At 55.1% G+C, this 17,122-nt stretch overlaps 5 protein-coding genes across 12 annotated transcripts; 3 read left to right on the top strand and 2 right to left on the bottom strand.

Annotated features, from left to right (window-relative positions):
* Positions 1-7: 7 nt before the first annotated feature.
* Positions 8-3,837, top strand: camkk1b (calcium/calmodulin-dependent protein kinase kinase 1, alpha b). Of its 7 annotated transcripts, XM_085917135.1 has the most exons (16): positions 8-930; positions 1,126-1,173; positions 1,268-1,321; positions 1,386-1,437; positions 1,598-1,719; positions 1,790-1,826; positions 1,940-1,961; positions 2,044-2,132; positions 2,245-2,444; positions 2,514-2,567; positions 2,669-2,742; positions 2,819-2,906; positions 2,976-3,104; positions 3,219-3,322; positions 3,420-3,470; positions 3,732-3,826. In XM_085917135.1, exons 1-16 carry the CDS (start codon positions 721-723, stop codon positions 3,817-3,819), a joined length of 1,422 nt encoding a protein of 473 aa, XP_085773261.1. In that variant the 5' UTR covers positions 8-720; the 3' UTR covers positions 3,820-3,826. The 7 variants fall into 7 exon arrangements, with proteins under 7 accessions (XP_085773261.1, XP_085773262.1, XP_085773260.1 ...); XM_085917136.1 differs by lacking the exon at positions 3,420-3,470 and having other exon boundaries at positions 3,732-3,837; XM_085917134.1 differs by having other exon boundaries at positions 2,976-3,322.
* A 640-nt stretch (positions 3,838-4,477) lies between these two features.
* LOC147053930 (RIMS-binding protein 2) lies at positions 4,478-10,323 on the top strand. Of its 2 annotated transcripts, XM_085917141.1 has the most exons (6): positions 4,478-4,541; positions 8,594-8,823; positions 8,889-9,045; positions 9,213-9,334; positions 9,444-9,515; positions 9,581-10,323. In XM_085917141.1, the coding sequence occupies exons 1-6, from the start codon at positions 4,478-4,480 to the stop codon at positions 9,644-9,646; spliced, it is 711 nt and encodes a 236-aa protein (XP_085773267.1). In that variant the 3' UTR covers positions 9,647-10,323. The 2 variants fall into 2 exon arrangements, with proteins under 2 accessions (XP_085773267.1, XP_085773266.1); XM_085917140.1 differs by lacking the exon at positions 4,478-4,541 and having other exon boundaries at positions 7,719-8,823; positions 9,581-10,321.
* On the bottom strand, positions 5,546-8,584 carry ywhag2 (3-monooxygenase/tryptophan 5-monooxygenase activation protein, gamma polypeptide 2). Its single transcript, XM_085917139.1, has 2 exons — positions 7,449-8,584; positions 5,546-6,354 (listed from the first exon to the last, which is right to left on the bottom strand). The coding sequence occupies exons 1-2, from the start codon at positions 7,533-7,535 to the stop codon at positions 5,698-5,700; spliced, it is 744 nt and encodes a 247-aa protein (XP_085773265.1). The 5' UTR covers positions 7,536-8,584; the 3' UTR covers positions 5,546-5,697.
* A 408-nt stretch (positions 10,324-10,731) lies between the features above and the next one.
* Positions 10,732-13,989, top strand: tlcd1 (TLC domain containing 1). The gene is made up of 4 exons (XM_085917138.1): positions 10,732-11,502; positions 12,305-12,387; positions 12,808-12,890; positions 13,183-13,989. Exons 1-4 carry the CDS (start codon positions 11,297-11,299, stop codon positions 13,585-13,587), a joined length of 777 nt encoding a protein of 258 aa, XP_085773264.1. The 5' UTR covers positions 10,732-11,296; the 3' UTR covers positions 13,588-13,989.
* Positions 13,990-14,674: 685 nt separating this feature from the next.
* On the bottom strand, positions 14,675-17,045 carry proca1 (protein interacting with cyclin A1). Its single transcript, XM_085916379.1, has 5 exons — positions 16,790-17,045; positions 16,590-16,722; positions 16,356-16,490; positions 15,201-16,286; positions 14,675-14,732 (listed from the first exon to the last, which is right to left on the bottom strand). The coding sequence occupies exons 1-5, from the start codon at positions 17,043-17,045 to the stop codon at positions 14,675-14,677; spliced, it is 1,668 nt and encodes a 555-aa protein (XP_085772505.1).
* Positions 17,046-17,122: the final 77 nt, after the last annotated feature.

Here is a 17,122-nt window from a genome sequence, read left to right as displayed (position 1 = left end):
CAAAAGTGCATTTCCAAAGCCCTTCTCGGTTGTAGCCTGAGCCCTTCTTGGGATATCCCTGTTGTGCGTGAAGCCGCGTTCGTGCGTCCGTCCGTCCTCATGTCGCGCTAAATGCGGCGCGGGCTAATCCCCTAAGACGACAGTTGACCGCCGCCGCTCTGCCGCTCTGCCGCTCTGCCGCGCCTCCTCGTTAGCAAAGTCGCACAGAGACCTGGTCTGCGTTGTCAAGCTCTGGTGAGGGAGCCACCCTCGCCTTCCTCGGTGAGTCTCCTCCACCGATGACGTCCAAAAGCCCTGGGGATGTGTGCTCGTCTTGGGTTTGTGTTTGCTGCGCTAACAAAGCTCTTGCATGCTGCGTTTGTCAGGCAACTGGGAACCGAGGAGGCTTTTCCTCCTCGTTGTGTCTTGCCGTTGCATAAGAAGCTTTGCGAAGGTCAGCGCTCGCTGGTCTTTTGAAGCGGCAGCAGCCAACAACCGCCGGCGCACGTTCATTTGTCTGCAGAAGCGTTTCAAAACAGAAATAACCTCAATTCAAATGATGACTCGGGTTTGGGGTCAAGGTTTCATTGCAGGACTCGGAGCCTTCCGCCTATTGTTTGTTTGCAATTTGCAGTCTTGTTCCCGTCAGCTGAGTAGCATGCGACCCACGTGAGCGCCCGCCCAGTCCAACCCAGCCCAGTCCAACCCAGCAGCCCAGTCCAACCCAGCCCAGAGGCCGTGATGAGCGCGACCACTCCCAGCGACGACCCGGACGCCGAGCACGGCGGCGAGCTGGCCGACATGCTGGCGGCCATGAGCGTCAAGGCGGCGCCCGACGCCTCCCGCCGAGCCCGCCTCTCCGACAGGAAGATGTCGCTGCAGGAGCGCGGCGACCGCGTGGTCAGGCAGCCCACCGTCGAGACCAAGAGGGTGTCCATCACGGACGCGCAGGTAGCTGCAGTTCAATAAGAAAGAGCAACGCAATTTGGATGCTGAAAGGCATTTCAGTTTGCGTGATTACAAATCCTGAAGCCTTCAGCTTCAACGACGTGAGATGGGCCTCCCTCCTTCGGTGCACTTTTCAAGGCAACAAACATTTTAGGTTCGAGCTGCCCGATGATTGCCGTTTTCCCCCGTACATTTCAGGACTTTGTGCAGCTCAACCAGTACAAGCTGAAGAAGGAGATTGGGAAGGTGGGAAGTGGCATTTGAGTCAGACAGCAGGAGCGCTCGCTCGCTCTCTCGCTCGCTCGCCGTTGATGCGCTCGCTGCCTGTCGCCCACTCCAGGGTTCGTACGGCGTCGTCAAACTGGCTTACAACGAAGACTCGGAGCGCTATTACGTGAGCGGAGGCCTCTCTTTGTCTACAAGCATTTCGTCTGTCTTTCATATTTCTCCCTCTGCAGGCCATGAAGGTGGTTTCCAAGAAGAGGCTCATGAAGCAGCTTGGTTTTCTGCGTGAGTCATCAATGCATTCTTGGAGGGGATTTTCTCGGGTCAAATTCGAAGCGTGCAAGAGTAGTGGCTCAAAGAAAGTAGTTAAGCGCAGGGTTCGGTCCCGCGCCTCGTAAGCGGCGTTGCGCGTGCTGACATTTGCCGTGCGTCCGGGTCACTCGAGGTCGCGCCACGCCGGGCCAGCGCGAGGCCTTCCCCAAAGCCTCCGTGCCGCTGGAGAAGATCTACCGGGAGATCGCCATCCTCAAGAAGCTGCACCACCACAACGTGGTCAAGCTGGTGGAGGTCGGTCCCACGCAAACAAACAACTCCGTAGCAGATGAGGACCTTTTCTGACCGCTGCTCCAAATTGCAGGTGCTGGACGATCCCGAAGAAGACGGCCTTCACATGGGTACCGCCCCGTTTGCGCCTTTTCTACGTGCGGCGGCGCTTTCGAGCTTCACTCACTCACTCACTCACTCACTCACTCACTCACGTCTTGTCCTGTGTTCTTTACCCGGGGAGCTTTCGAGCTGATGACCAAAGGGTACGTCTGTTCCCGTCCCGGTCCGCTGCCCGCCCGCCCGCCCGCCCGCCTCCACGTGACGCTCTGTTTGTTTTTGGGGCAGTCCGGTGATGGAGGTGCCCACGGACGAGCCGCTGACGGAGGAGCGGGCTCGCTTTTACTTCCGAGACCTGGTGCTGGGCATCGAGTATCGTACGTTTCCTTTCTGTCTTGTCTTTTATTTGAATTCTGGTTCAGTGGCCACTGCGGCTTTTTGCTTCCTTCCTTCCTTTCTTCCTTCCTTCGCATTGTCATGTTTGGCCAGTGCACTACCACAAAATCATCCACCGGGACATCAAACCGTCCAACCTGCTGCTGGGCGACGACGGCCACGTCAAGATCGCCGACTTTGGCGTGAGCAACGAGTTTGAGGGGGCCGACGCCATGCTGTCGGGCACGGCCGGCACGCCGGCCTTCATGGCGCCCGAGACCATGGAGGATCACTGGTCGGAGTTCAGCGGCAAGGTCGGGCCGGCCCGCCCGCCCGCCCTGAAAAGCGCACGCTGGCCGCAACGTTCATTGTGTCGCTTGCAGGCGCTGGACGTGTGGGCCATGGGGGTGACGCTCTTCTGCTTCGTCTACGGGAAGGTACGCCTGCGACTCGGTCCGTGGCCGTCCAACAGCATCCGTCTGCCAGCGTGACGTGTGAGTGACGTGAGTGACGTGTGTGCCCCGCCACGCCCCGCCAGTGTCCTTTCTATGACGAATACGTGGTCTCCCTGTACAACAAGATCAAGAACAAAGCTGTGGAATTTCCAACCACGTGAGTCAAGAATTGGGATCTGAACAATGTCAAGCGGCGTCAATGTTGCCTTGACTGTGCTTTTTGTTTTGCGCAGGCCTCAGACAAGCCAGCAGCTCAAGCATCTGGTTGGCAGCATGTTGGACAAAAACCCGCAAAGCAGAATCACGCTCCCCGACATCAAAGTGAGTCCCACCCACCGGCCCGCCCGCTCGACGCCGTTGCGCTCAGCTCCAGCTCGTATCCGTCGGCAGCTGCACCCGTGGGTGACGGAGTGCGGCGCCCACCCGCTCCCCCGGGAGGAGGATCACTGCACGGCGGTGGAGGTCAGCGCCGAAGAGGTCGAGAACAGCGTCACTCTGGTCTCCAGCCTCTCCACGGTGGTGAGTCGCGCTCACCAACAAAGGGATCGGGTCGGGCACCGGGGCCGGCCGGCCGTGGTGTTTTGCCTTCGGGCCACATCCGTCCCTTTCTTTCTCCCATCACTGACTCGGCAGATCCTGGTCAAGTCCATGCTCCGCAAGCGCTCCTTCAGCAACCCTTTTGAGTGTCAGGCCAGACGGTCGGAGAGGTCCATGTCGGCTCCCGGTGGGCTCCTCACGTGAGTGCTCGGGCGAGCGAGCTGGGAGGAAAACGCAGCTCCTCTTGCTGAGCCGACGAGCTTTGCGGGTGGCGTGAAGGCCGTGTGTTTCTTGCAGTGATTCTTGGGGTCTTTTGGGCTCGTCAGCTCTGCTCCATCCGTCTTTGAGGTAATTCCCTCTCCTTTTCTTCTGGTGCCTTTTGTCCGGCGTGGCAATTTTCCTCGACCCGTTAGTTTTCCCCTCGCCTGGCTGCAACCTATTTAGCTTTTGGCCAGTTTTGGTCTTTTTCTAGGTAGTTCCCAGCTTCCTCTGGTCACCGCGCTGCCCCCGACGTTTGAGCAACCTTACCAGGTCTTCCCGCTCCTTGCCCTTTGATTGTCATTCCCAACTTCTTCTCATCTTTTGCGGCCAAATCCAAAATACCGGCAGGAACAGCGAAGGCAGCCGCGACGGCGAGTTGGAGGACTTGTACGAAGACGAAGCGTTCACGGAGTCTGCGGACGCCGAGCGAACCTGAGCTGGCTGGCTGGCGGGCGTCGTTCTTCTTTTTCTGTGTTGCCATGGTTACGGTCGTAGCGCAGGTGTTTAGTGACAGGGGACGCGCATTAGAATCGAGCGCATCGGCGAGGCAAAAAAGATTTGTTTACATTTCCCTACGAGAATAAAAGACGTCCGCCAGATGGGGCTCGCTCGTCTGTTTCCAGGCTTGAACACGAGATGGCGCCGTTGCCATGGTTTCTCAATAGAATTGATGCGCACTATGCATCATCTGACTACGGAACAGATGAGTGCGAGTACTTTAGCCACCCACCTGTGGTGAGCGTGAATCTCTCTCGCAAGTCCACCCGTTGGTTATAAACCAGTTCGCTATCAATGCTCTGAGTCAGACTGTGTGCTGCTGCTCTTGCAAGCGGAGCTGAGGCAAGATTTCTGTGGAAACGGTTGCCATGCAACAGCACAGAAAGTGCCTCAGCTCAGGGGCTCCTTTTTTCGCTCTCTCAGAAGCACCTCAGTCATCCTCCGCTTTTCAACTGCGCCCTTCTTTTTTGACGTCAACAAATTTCAAAAGGTTTCTCTGTCTCTGCCCGTGTTAACATTTGGCCTCCAAGGTCGTTGCAAGTACTCGAGTGTTTTCACGGCCTTCTTATTCCTTTTTCCAAATCGATGTTTGCCGTATGCAAATGAGGCTCGGAACACAAACGCCGGCGCTTTGCTCAGTCGTCATCAGCCTTTTTTTATTCTTCATCCTAGCTAGTATTTTTGTGCAACTGCTACATCAAGACTCACATTCAAGATATTTTTTGTCACGTGAGGAAAACAGTGCGAGAGAGAGAAAGAAGAGCAAACAAATGCCATTCCATGTGGTCCAAACGTCTTTGTCATGGCGCGGAAATAATCCCAATTTCCCCCCCCCTCCATCGTGAGAGCACCTAGCATCCTTGTTTTCTTTTCTTTTTTCTTAGATCTCTAAAACAACTTTCTTTTTTTTTTTTTAAATCACCAGTATAGAAAATAATCATTTAACAACAAAAAAAAAAGTTTGACAGTAGGCTGCATTTTTCTCCTCAGTCATACAAATACTTAACGTCCACAGTAAACAGGAGTGAATCAAGTCAAGCGAGCGTATACATCAACAGCATGCACAAGATTGAATATGATTATTCTTATTAGGCTCTTCGTTGTACACTGAAGCATCGTATCGTAGCAGGAGGCGAGTGCGGGTCATCAAGTCAAACAAAAAAGCTGCTTTGCTCTCCCATTTTTGAATTTGCTGCAAAAAGAATGCATGACACACACAGTCGATGATGACTTTTTGGTGCAAATTTGGGCCAATGCACGGCTTGGTCGTTGACTATTTCAGGCTGGGGCTACTTCCTGAATCTGACAAGCTAATTAGCTTTGGGCTCGGACTTCTTCCTGAAATTGACGCGTATCTGAGGACCGATGAAATCTGGGGCAGACCGGTGTGTCATTTACACTCTCCAGAAATGAAATAGCAGAATAGTTTGGATCGATCGATCGATTCGTGTGAATTTTTCACGGAGTTGGAGTTTGGAAAGGCGGAAGGAATAACAACTTGCTTTCCCCCACATCTTTTGGGTGGGATTATTTCCTGGAATGGACCAGCGTCATGATTTCTTTTCACGCAAGTGAGCTCACTTTTGCTTTGAAACCGGCAAGTGTTGCAAATCGGGAATTCCTCGTCCTCTGTTGTTCTTGTCTGTTCTGGAAAGGCGCTAAAATAAAGGACAGCTGCGCGAGCGAGCGAGCGGGCAAAAAGCGGCCGCCAAAGTCCAGCGGCCTCTCTCTCTCTTTCTCTCTCTCTCTCTCTCTCTCTCTCTCTTTCACCCCGCCGCCATGGTGGCGGGTCACGGCGGTGGCCTCGGCGGGCGCTTTAGTTATTGCCCTCGCCGCCCTCGTCGTCCTGCTGGTCGCTGGTCCACAGAGTCAAGTTGTCGCGCAGCAGCTGCATGATGAGCGTGGAGTCTTTGTAGGAGTCCTCGTTGAGGGTGTCCAGCTCGGCGATGGCGTCGTCGAAGGCCGTCTTGGCCAGCTGGCAGGCCCGCTCGGGCGCGTTCTGGATCTCGTAGTAGAAGACGGAGTAGTTGAGGGCCAGGCCCAGGCGGATGGGGTGCGTGGGCTGCATGTGCTCCTTGCTGATCTGGTGCGCCTGGTCGTAGGCCTTTTCTGACGACTCCACTACGGCGGCGCGCTTGTCGCCCGCCGCCACTTCGGCCAGGTAGCGGAAGTAGTCGCCCTTCATCTTCAGGTAGAAGACTTTGCTCTCGTGCAGCACGTCGCCGCAGTTCTTGACCAGGAAGTCGTCCAGCAGGCGGAGCACGTCCTGGCACACGGCCTCCAGCTCCTTCTCGATCTTCTCGCGGTAGGTGCGCACCATCTCGATCTTCTTCTCGTTGCCGTCGGCCGACGTCTTCTGCTCGATGCTGGAGATGACGCGCCAGGACGAGCGCCGGGCGCCCACCACGTTCTTGTAGGCCACCGACAGCAGGTTGCGCTCTTCGTTGGACAGCGCCTCGTTCAGCTCAGTGACCTGAGGAGGAAAGGGCAGCCCGCTTTAGCCTCCTGGCTCGCTCGCTCGCCCCCTCCCGACCGGAAGCCGACTGAGCGCTGCGGGCAGCTGCGCTGGCTGTAAAAGAAAACCCCACCCGTCCGCCCACTCGCCAGCGCTGACCTTTTGGGTGTTCTAAAATTTGGGTTTGGAAAGCGTTGTTAAGAATGGCCCACCCGGCCGCTGGCTTTCATTTGAACGGAAGCATCGGGGTGGGCTGGAACGGCCGCCGTGCGTCTGTCTTGTCACTGCCTGCCTGCCTGCCTAAAAGGTGTCTCACGTTCTTTCCCGTTTGAGGCGACCCCTTTGCTATCTTCAGACGCTCTGGTCCTATTTTTAGGACTCCAAATGTTCTCAAAGTGTCTCGCGACGCTCCCTCGGGCGCCACGCTCATTTGATTCCGATATAATGACGCGACCGTCACCCCGCCCGGGAATTCCCTTTCATCGGGGAGCGAGAATATCCCTTTTGTCCAGTTATGCGGTTGGACACCCTCGTCAATCGGAGCCCGTGAGCGCAATCTGTCGTCGCGCTTGCTGAAGTGACGCGGCGCATCGTATGGTGACATACTGCAATATGACAAAAGAATATTCCAGAAGGCTTCTTCTGCTTCTTCTCCCCTGCCTCCTACGTGCGCCCGCAGCCAAAGAGCCGCCGCCTCCTCGCTCATGCGCTCCCTCTGCTTGCAGAAGAGCTTCTGGATCTGAAAATGTTCATTTTAAAACAAGCGGGGGGGTTCTTGCAGGAGCAAGCTCACGCGCCCGGCAGCGAGGAGGCACTCTTTTGGGGGTGACCCTAAAACGGAAGCCCATTGGAGGTGTGGAATGATCATTTCCATTTTATCGATAGATTTGACCAAAAGAAAGAAAGATGCTTGCGTGCTTGGAAAGGCACCGCCCAAACGGAGCCGGCCGGCTGGCCGGCCGGCGCAAATGCTGACAATATGACAAAAGAAAAGGACATTGCACAATATGACGCGACAAAGACGGTGGCTTTTGCATCCGCAGTAGAAAAGGATGGCTGGCAGCCATACAGCCTTGGCAACGAGCGTCACCGATTTCAAAGCACTCACTCACCGATTTCATGGCGGCCGCCATGTCGTCATACCTCTCAGCCTGCTCGGCCAGCCTGGCTTTCTGCACCAGCTGCTCGCGGTCGACCATCTTTGGACTGACTGACTGACTGACTGACGGACAGGCTTGAGTCCACGAGTCGGACTTTTAGGAGGTGCTGCACTGCACTGCACTGCTCCGCTCCGCTCAGCTGTGCTCTTTGGGGGAGAGGGAGGGAGGGGACCGTTACAGCGCGGCGCCGCTTGCCTGGAGATTTTGCTAGGCTGAGTTTTAAAGAGCTCGGGTTTTTATATTCTTTTTCTTTTCTTTTTTTTTTTTACCCTCCCTACAGTTAAATTCGCAATGCAGTGAAAATTCGACGGCAAGTGAATGCTGCTGCAGCTGCTGTCTGCTCTCTCCTCTCTCTCTCTCTCTCTCTCTCTCTCTCGCGTCATCCCGCAGCACAAGTGTGGGTGGCCGTGCCAATGATGTAATGGTAGCGGCCGCTTGGCCCCGAAGCATTGTGGGTAATGTAGTTGAGCGGCCAACTGGGGTCATGAAAGATGGATGGCTGGACGTTCGCTACGTACATGCTGGACATTGCCACCGTGTGGTCAACTTGAGGAATGCTCCATAAAATGCAGTATGGCTTGAAGGAATATAAATGAAATAACAAGTGAAAAGATCGGCACCCACGCACGCACGCACGCGCGCGCACAAGGGCTTATTTGGCCTTAAGCTGAGTTTGTGTCGGGTCATAAGGGGAACCTGAAGTGGGTCAAGTCGTGACGGGGCGAGGAGCCAAGTCTGGCCAAGAACACACGTAAGTCATGGATGAATGGCTAAAGCAGCGTGTGGCTCAAACTCGGAAAACGACCATACGTTGCCAATGGCAAAACTCGCACGGTGCTTTGAAGAGCTGTATCCGCCGAATGCAAAGAAGAAATCGGCAGGGTTAGCGATCGCATCGGCCCTCGCTTGCTGCCTGGCTGCCTGCCTGCCTGCCTGCCTGGCTCCTGCTTCTTCTTCTTCTGCAATTGTCAAGACACACTCCTCTTGCTGTATTGACAGAGTGAGAAGCGTTGTCGCGGAGGAGGGCGCGCAAATAGGATTAGCCTAGCTAGCCGCCGCTTAGCCCACTTAGCGCTTCCGCGGTCGGCACCGGCTCCCCATGGACTCCGGCTTGGAGCTGGACGTGCTCATCTACCCCGACGAGGTGCGGGCGGCCACCCCCGAGGACCTCCGCCAATGGGAGCTGGAGACGGCCAGCCAGAGGTCGGCGCCGCCCGCCGAGCCCCGACTCTTTGTGGCGCTCTACCCGTACAACCCCGCCGCCATGTCGCCCAACCCGGACACGGCGGCCGAGGAGCTGCCCTTTGTGCCTGGCCAGATCATCAAGGTGATGGCGAGGACTTGACAGTCCCGTTTGCGTGGACTTGCTGAGATGTTCCCTGTGCGCGTCAGGTGTTTGGAGACAAGGACTCGGACGGCTTCTATCGCGGCGAATCGGGCGGCTTATGGGGTTACGTCGCCGGCAACCTGGTGGCCGAAGTTCCCGTGGACGACCGAGACCTCAAACATTTGCTCATGCGCCAGGGCTTCATGCCTGTGGACCAAACGGGTGACCATTTCTCTCTGTCTCTCGTACCAGTCCGGTCCAGTTCAGCTGGGTCTCGTGTTGCTCATTTCTCACGCTGTCAATTCATTTGGGTTGTTGCTGAGGGCGTTTTGCAAGGGCGCAAGTCTGTCTTTTTGTCTGTCCATTCCCCATTCTTGACTTCCAAACAGGAATGTCTTTGAGTCCCGACCTGACGGACGCTTCGGCCGTTACGGAAGATGCGCTGGTACGTCGCATGGTGGCCCTGTTCGACTACGACCCGTGGGAAAGTTCGCCCAACGCCGACAGCGAAGTAAGAAATGGAAGGAGGGAGGGAGGGATCATTGGAGGGCCCGGCCTGGCTAGCCGCAATTTCGGGGCGCTAGAAGGCTCGGATGGCCATTTTCTGGTCTCTGCCGCAGGCCGAATTGGGCTTCCGTTCGGGCGATATCATCTACGTGCTGGGTGACATGGATCCCGACGGCTTCTACTACGTGAGGCCTTTTTGCTCTCCTACTGGATGATTTCTTTGCCGCTCACCGCCGTTGTTTCTTTTCAGGGCGACCTGCAAGGACGGCGAGGTTTGGTGCCGTCCAACTTTCTGCAGCCGCTGCCGTGGGATTAGATTCCTAAGCGTCCTAATTCGGTTTGTACTCGTCAATGGAATTTTCATGTAAGGCTCTGCGGAGACTTCATTCATTTGATACGTTTGAGTAAAAGGACGAAAAATGTCCAGGATTCTTGATTAAAACAGGTCAATACGTTTTTTTGTGTATTTGAATCTTTTTTTAAATGTTGCCAAACAATAAAGACAAAACATTTGATGCACATATGGTATTTGTAAATGTGCCTTTGCTTTATTGTTGGTTTTCTCCAAGCCATGGAGCTGGCTAGCTAGCACGATGACACATTTGTTCAATGATGATGTTTTCTTTGATACTTATTTGACCGATTGAAAAAAAAACATCTTGTTATGTTTGGATTTGACATCCAACCAATCCAGTGCTATTCTTTCGCGGAAAGCCACTCTGGGATGTGCCAGGAGGGAAGCGAGTGAGCGAGCGAGCGAGCGAGCGAGTGCATGACTCTGCAGATTAGTTCAGCACCGCCCTTGCTTGCATCATGGCCCGTTTATTTTTGCACAATTGGATTATATCCAAAGTGGTCCTCACCTTGTTCTTGTTCTTGTTCCTGTGTCACATGGATGTACACTTCACAGCGGCTCCATCGCATGAGCGATCTTTTGGACGGGCCACTGAGTGACATAGATGGAGGCCCAAAACTGCCCCAATCTAAAATAGATCAAAGTGAAAAATAAAATAGATATAAAAAAAAGTATTTCTTGATTTAAGTTTGCATTTATTTTTCATTCTTATTTTGCTCTGTATTTTTCTTTTTCAAATATTTGTATTTGTACTGCATTCTAAATATTTACGTTGTTTTTATTTCCATATATCTTGTTGAATTTCCCATGATATTTGCATATTCCTTTTTATTTTCACTTTTCTTTATCTTTGATTGTGGCAGTTCTCGTTCCGCAATGCAGAAGGAAATGTTATTCAAATGAGGGGGCGGTCCGAAATATGACTATTCTCCTATTGGTTGATTTCGGCAACGAGGGCGGGCAAATGATCGATGGCGTCAAAAGGCGCTGAAGTAAACCGTTTAAATACGGCCGGGAGCCTTGACCGGAAGTGTCTTCCCGGAACTTCCCAACACTCTGGAATGAGACTGTGGCGGGCGACCTTGCAATCGGCGCAGTGCTGATCAAAAGCTGCTGGATCGGACGGACAACGTCAAGGAAGGAAGGAAGGAAGGGAGGAAGGGAGGAAGGATGCTTCTCCTTTCCAGGGCCGTTGCGTGCATGGCTTCCTTCGTGCGTCTCCAAGTTTGTGCACGTTCTAAAGTCGTCTCGTCGGTTTCGGCCCGCACGCCTGCACGCCCTCCCTCCTTGTTTGTGTCGGCGATGGGTGCGCGCACACTCGACAAGACGAGCCTCTGCCCAAGTTCCCGGAGCGCAACAGGCGAGTGGAGCCCCTTCGTTCCTTCGCGCGCTCGCTCGCTCGCGCGCGCGCTCGCTCGCTCCCTCCCTCCCGACCTTCCTTCGACTGCTGCCCCACCCAAATCCTCCAGACTTTGTTATTCTGCTTTTTTTTTTTTTTCACTTTGCCTGGAAGCAAAGTGCTGAAAGTGTGCGACGCGGCCGAGCAAGCTCCACCCCAAACTCACTTCAGGCCGACGAGAAAGCACGAAAACGCGGCGGAGGAGAGCCAGGATGGAGGCCCTGGTGGCGGTGCTCAAGAGGCACACGGGAGCCTCGGTGGTTTTCTTCGCCGTCCTCTTCAGGGTGGTCCACGTGCTCTTGGAGAAGATGCCCCCCCCGAAGGTGGTGCTCCGCGACGAGTTCCGAACGTGGAAGTGGAGGAACCTTTCCGTGTCCATGGTGCACTCGATCCTCACCGGGACGTGGGCTGTCTCGAGGTAGGAGGACATTTCGTCTGCGCGCGCCGGCCGAGTAAACCACTGCGACCGCTTTCTTCATGAGGGTGGCTGGCTGGCTGGCTGGCTGGCTGCTTGGCTGGCTGGCTGCTTGGCTGGCTGGCTGGCTGCTTGGCTGGCTGGCTGCTTGGCTGGCTGGCTGCTTGGCTGGCTGGCCGGCCGGCTCACAGGGACGATAGCCGGGCCGGCGTCTCCAGTCTACGTATTTATGAGTAGTGTTATTATTTCCCTCCGTCTGACCCCAAGTGACCGGCCCGCAATTTGGAGAGAGCGGCCGGCCAACATTGAAGGAACGGGGATCGGTGACAAGAGTCGTGACAGAACGATAGATTAGCGTCGTCACCGCCAATTCTTTCCGTCCTTTGCTGACCTCGGCGAGCAAGAGAACGTGGCTGAAAAATTATAGCACCACCAAGTCCGGAAGACTTTTGGAATCCGAGAGGGAAGAAATCTTTGTCCAAAAGAGTATTTTCAGATGTGATTTCAATGAATGGGCCAATGGCTTTCAATGAGCAAAACTTGACCTCTTTTAGGAGGCCGTTGTGTGGATACCTTCTATTTGTTGTTGTTTTGGACGAGCGTACAAGGCCCCCCCCCCCAAAAAAAAGCTGGCCGCGGTACGCCAGCAGTCAAAGTACGAGTCCAACTCGTCACGGAAGAACCGGAAAAACCTGCCCTGGCTCCCGCCTGCGCAAACGAAACTTTGGGTGACTCATTTGGGTTCACATTCCGCCAGATTGACGCTTTTGTGGCTGCGTTTTGGCGCTCACTCTTTTTTTGCCAGTGTGTTGCTGTGGCCCGAGACACTGCGCGACCTCCACGGGCACCACACGCCGCCTTCCTACCTACTCATCTGCATTTCTACAGGTCAGTCAACTCCCCCCCCCCCGCTCTTGCACATTTGGGGGTTTGTGCAAATAGTGCTTGTGTGTGAAAAGATGACATCCCAAGTGCAGTCATTTGGGGCCAGGGAGCGTTCCGCCCCCTCACCTGTTGCCAAGGTCCCTCGCCCAAATCACCGCGGCGACCGTAGGATTATTCCGCCCGAGACTCGGCTCGTGCGTCTCTCTGGTGTGTCATGGTCCCTGGACAACAGTCGCTTGTGTCTGCCACGGCGTGCCAGTCATTCCCAGGCACAAAAGGGCTCTCAGTGACAGGCCACCATCTGCAGATCTGTGCTCCTTTCCTCCAACTGTTGGAAAGAGAAACGAGCACAAGTGGCAAAGCAATGCAAATGGGAAGACGTTGAAAACTGCGATTTCTCAATGTGGTCCCTTCCCTTGCCAGGGTACTTTGTTCAGGACGCGGCCGACATCATCCTGACGGGACACGCCAGAGGATCCTGGGAATTCCTCATCCACCACACGCTTGTAAGGAAACATACGAGCGTCGTCTTTCCCTGGAAAATTCCCCAGCCACGGCTGGGAACCTCCCTTTTCTTGTTTTGGAATCCGCCGGTGGGTGCCGTTCCGTTGTGTTTGCTAGTTGACGTGACGCGACGCTAACCCAGGCCGACCGGTGTCAGCCAAGCCCTCCCAGGCCGGTCGGTGTCAGCCAAGCCCTTTTGCCGCAGCCTTGCGTTAGCGGGAAGACGAGCGTTGACCACAAAGTGGCGCTTGCTCCCCCGGTGATGCTCGCCGTGTGTGTGTGCGTGCGCGTCAGGTGATCTGGTGCTTCCTGTACACGCTGTACACACACCTGTACGTGGCGGGCGCGGTGCTGACGCTCTTCGTGGAGGTGAACAGCGTGACGCTCCACCTGCGCCTTCTCCTGAAGCTGGTGGGCGCCACCTCGTCGCCCGTCTACCGCGTCAACAAGGTGCTCAACGTGTTGACCTTTGTGGTGGCCCGCCTGGCCACGCAGTTCTACCTCACCTGGTACATCGGCTCCAACTACTCCAGGCTGGACAACTCGGCCTTCTTCGTCACAAGTCTGATGATCATGAACGTCATGATGCTGGTCTACCTGCGGCGCCTGATCCGCTCCGATTTCCTCCAGCAGGGCGGCGCCAGCGGCCACCCGGTCCGCAACGGCACGCGTGCCTCCGAGAGCTTCCTCACCGATTGAGAGATCGTAAGAATGAGCTGCCCGTTTCTCTTTTGGCAGCAGCTTTGAAAGAGCGGGAATGTCTTCTATGGTCTGGTCTGACCTGACCTGACCTAAAATGCATTTCACACATCCGAGGGGTGCCATAAATGAAGCAGAATCCAAATCCTGAAGCGTTTAACAAAGCACGTGGACTCAACTGAGGACCTAACCAACCACTTGGGAGCTGTTCTGCAGTGCCTTGACCACCGCGCGGTGCCTCTTGAAAATAACCAAGCATATCATGCTGCATTTTGTTTGAAAGGAAAAAAAAAGGAGGAAAAAAAGAAATCAGGCATTTTCTTTCATAACAATAACGTGTGTCTTATAAAGTGACAGGTGTGTCTTTGTTACATTGCAAGAAATTAAAGGTGTTTGAATGTGTTTGTGGGCCCGGTGGACGGACGCTCGCTGCTTTCATCATTTGAAGCGCATTGACAGCAATGCTGATCTGGCTACGGGCTTTGACTCTCACCATGTTAGGACCAAACGTCGGACTGATCGCAAGCACGACTTGCGTCTGTGTAGTATTTTTTTCATGAATTACGATGATGATTTTTTTTTAAAATGATATCAAATCATAATAAAAAGGTAGCACGTAACATAGGCAGCCGCTTTCTCTTTTGCTTACCATCTTTAGTGCTGCTACGCCCTCTCGCGGTGATTATCAGTAGGAACGAAGTTTGCCGTCCAGTTAACGTTTGTGTTGGTCAACACGCACGCACGCAGGCAGGACGGAGGAGACGAGTCTGACGACGACGATTGCGCCCCTTGCTTGGTGCGCTTTTTCTTCCATCAATTGTCTTGAGAAATGTTTGCCTTGGTTCGAAGTGTACCTGAACAACGAGCGAGCGAACGAGCGAGCGAACGAACGATCTCTGCACAAACGCACGCATTGTCTGCAGCTTTTGCCTTGTTTGCTGCGCTGCTTTTGTGTGTGTGTGTGTGTGTGTGTGTGTGTGTTGTTGCTGCAACGCTTGCAAAGAGTTTGGCAGACTAAAGTTCCTCCGCTTTTGTGAAAATGCCCAACCAAAATGGCTAAAATGACGAAGAAAGACTTGATTGTCTCCTATCTACTCTGTCCTTGCGTGGGATGCATGCGAGCGACACGAGCCGTCTCCAGACATCTGAGCTCAAAGGATGCAAGCAAGTCTGGCTGAGGCAAGCATGTGAGTGAGAGAGAGAGAGAGAGAGAGAGAGAGAGAGTCATCTGATCAACCCGATTGGCAGGAGAAAAAGTAATACCCTAAATCGCTTGAGAGAATGTGACCTTGCCAGCCAGAATGGCCGGGTCGGGTCGGGTCAGAGTCCGCAACAAAGAAAGGAGCCCACAAAGAGCCATCCATGCGCATGCCTGACCACAAGAATTTCATGACTACAAACATGTCCACATCTGTCCACATTTGTCCTTTGGGGTCACTTCATCAACAGAGCCAAAGAAAAGAGCAGACTCGCTCACATTTTATTCTTGCAGTGATCGTCACATGACAGTCAAATGGGATCCATTTGTGTGATTATTGATTGATTGATTGATTGATTGATTGATTGATTGATTGATTGATTGATTGATTGATTGATTTGTAGCTTCCAAAGACGGAGCAAGGCCCAGCCTGGTCTGAGCGGCTTTTCTTTTCTTCTTGCGGGCAAACTGCCGTCGGGCTCTCTCCACGGAGCGCAGCAGGGCGCTGCTGCGAAGGTCGTCGGACGCCCCGGCCCTCCGCTTTGCCACGCTCTCCTCCCGGGCGGGCGAAGCCGGGAACGCTGGCCCGAGCTGGCTCGTCGGAGCCAAGCTACGGGACGGCTCGGCGGTGGTGAGGCTGGTCGCCCTTTCAGAAGCCGCTTTTGTGCACTGGCCGCGTGCTCCCGGCGGGCCGTTGCAACTTTGCGCCGGTTCGGCTCCCGGCGGGCCGTTGCAACTTTGCGCCGGTTCGGCTCCGGTGCTTTGAGCCTCTGAATCCGGCCGTACTTTCCTCCTTTTCTTGCCGTCCTCATTGTCTCTTGTGTCTTGACAGTGGTCGGGAGCTCCCGGTGGGCTTTGTTCTCCAGGCCGCGACGCTCCGATTGCGCTACTTGAAAATGCAAAGATCTTCTCACCGGGGTGTCGATGCTGATTGCGGGCGTCGGCCACCGTAGATTGTAGCTCCCCGACCACTTCCTCCTTCCTCGTTGGCCTTTTTTTCCCGGCAGGTTGCGGGATCTCCTCGCTCGGGCGACGTTTGGGGTGCGAGGCGAGGCCAGCGGTGAGGTTGTAGCCCGCGAGTCCAACCGGGGCTACTTTGAGCCCTCCCCCGCCCGTTCTCGCTCTCCGTTTTTTGGGCGGATGAGCGCTCGGTCGCCCCGTCGGCCGCAGCTGGGCGGCCTTCGGCGCCGCTTCATCCTTTAGGACATCGTTGATTGACTTTGTCAAAGGAACGTCTTGTACGACTGTGTCTGCTTTTCTGTGCTTGCTTTTCTGCCCCTTTGCCTTTTTCTTCTTCTCGCCTTTGTCTTTCTTTTTCTTCCTCTTATCGGTGAAGTTCTCGGCGGCGTGGAGCGACGGCGCCTCGGGGCCCGACGGGGCGCCCGACGGGGCGGCCGGCGTGGCGCTCTGCTCCTCCTTCTCGCCCACGTCGACGACGCCGTATTCGTACGGGACGGCCTCCTTGACCACGGCGACGGGCAGCTTCTCGTAGCGTTTGCACCTCGACGGCGGGCGGACCAATTAGAGCGGAATGTTGCGTGGCGGCGCGTGGCGGACGTGTGATACTTACGGTCCGTACCAGTGGCGCTCGGCGCAGCGCTCCTCGTAGAGCAGCTGGAAGCACGGCGCAGCGATGACGTTGAAGAAGGCCTGCCCCATCACCCGCGAGGAGGTGTCGTTGACCCGGTGCAGGCAAGCCTTCAACCTGGCCGTGGAGGGAGGCATTTTTTTCTTCTTCTTCTTTTTTTTTTTCCCGCCTCCCCGTATTTGTCAAGGTGACCATCGGTGGGTGTTTTCTACTCACGCCTGGTCGCAGTCGCAGTGACAGATGGAGTACCACTTGAAGTTGGTGTATCCGTATTTGGAGGAGAAGGCGTGGATGACGTGGGGGCAGTGGTCGTGTGTGCGACAGCAGCTGTCCGTCTCCTCAAATTGACCTAAGGAAGAAAAGCAAGCATATTTCTTTTCTCTTCTCTTCTCTTCCATCCTGCCAACTGGATCTACCTAGTTGGTCGTAATGGTCTGCCATGTTTCCAGCGCCGCACCAAAGGGTCCCGGGATACGTGAAGCCCCTTTTGGCTCTCCTGGTCACCTCGGAGCCCCTCCGCTTGGGCTCGTCCACGCGCGGCGTAAAAGGCCGGGAGCCCCGCGGGCCGGCGCCGCACTCCTCGGACAGCCTCCCTCGGGACGGGCCCACCCCGGAGCCGACCGCCAGCTCCCTGTCCAGGTAAGACAGAGCCACCAGCACCACCCACCACATGGCAACGGATCGCAAGTGAAGGCGCCCGGCTGCAGCTCCTCTGCGAGGGGGGCCTTTTTAGCCTTTCCGGATGCCCT

This window comes from Syngnathus leptorhynchus, chromosome 7, assembly GCF_054491065.1.
Source record: "Syngnathus leptorhynchus isolate UIUO chromosome 7, UIUO_Slep, whole genome shotgun sequence".
Taxonomy (NCBI): domain Eukaryota; kingdom Metazoa; phylum Chordata; class Actinopteri; order Syngnathiformes; family Syngnathidae; genus Syngnathus; species Syngnathus leptorhynchus.
This window is presented reverse-complemented; position numbering and strand designations above follow the sequence as displayed.

What these genes read in the sequence shown, in the direction of transcription:
- camkk1b (XM_085917129.1), top strand. Translation starts at nt 721, where the DNA reads ATGAGCGCGACCACTCCCAGCGACGACCCGGACGCCGAGCACGGCGGC. An exon ending in ACGTGGTCAAGCTGGTGGAG is followed by an intron (nt 1,720 to 1,789) that starts GTCGGTCCCACG and finishes TCCAAATTGCAG; the next exon opens with GTGCTGGACGATCCCGAAGA. An exon ending in GCTGTGGAATTTCCAACCAC is followed by an intron (nt 2,743 to 2,818) that starts GTGAGTCAAGAA and finishes TGTTTTGCGCAG; the next exon opens with GCCTCAGACAAGCCAGCAGC.
- ywhag2 (XM_085917139.1), bottom strand. Translation starts at nt 7,535, where the DNA reads ATGGTCGACCGCGAGCAGCTGGTGCAGAAAGCCAGGCTGGCCGAGCAG. An exon ending in TGGCGGCCGCCATGAAATCG is followed by an intron (nt 6,355 to 7,448) that starts GTGAGTGAGTGC and finishes TTTCCTCCTCAG; the next exon opens with GTCACTGAGCTGAACGAGGC.
- proca1 (XM_085916379.1), bottom strand. Translation starts at nt 17,045, where the DNA reads ATGTGGTGGGTGGTGCTGGTGGCTCTGTCTTACCTGGACAGGGAGCTG. An exon ending in CACTGCGACTGCGACCAGGC is followed by an intron (nt 16,491 to 16,589) that starts GTGAGTAGAAAA and finishes CTCCACGGCCAG; the next exon opens with GTTGAAGGCTTGCCTGCACC. An exon ending in GAGCGCCACTGGTACGGACC is followed by an intron (nt 16,287 to 16,355) that starts GTAAGTATCACA and finishes CCCGCCGTCGAG; the next exon opens with GTGCAAACGCTACGAGAAGC.
- LOC147053930 (XM_085917141.1), top strand. Translation starts at nt 4,478, where the DNA reads ATGCAAATGAGGCTCGGAACACAAACGCCGGCGCTTTGCTCAGTCGTC. An exon ending in TGCCTGGCCAGATCATCAAG is followed by an intron (nt 8,824 to 8,888) that starts GTGATGGCGAGG and finishes TGTGCGCGTCAG; the next exon opens with GTGTTTGGAGACAAGGACTC. An exon ending in CATGCCTGTGGACCAAACGG is followed by an intron (nt 9,046 to 9,212) that starts GTGACCATTTCT and finishes ACTTCCAAACAG; the next exon opens with GAATGTCTTTGAGTCCCGAC.
- tlcd1 (XM_085917138.1), top strand. Translation starts at nt 11,297, where the DNA reads ATGGAGGCCCTGGTGGCGGTGCTCAAGAGGCACACGGGAGCCTCGGTG. An exon ending in GGGACGTGGGCTGTCTCGAG is followed by an intron (nt 11,503 to 12,304) that starts GTAGGAGGACAT and finishes TTTTTTTGCCAG; the next exon opens with TGTGTTGCTGTGGCCCGAGA. An exon ending in TCCTCATCCACCACACGCTT is followed by an intron (nt 12,891 to 13,182) that starts GTAAGGAAACAT and finishes CGTGCGCGTCAG; the next exon opens with GTGATCTGGTGCTTCCTGTA.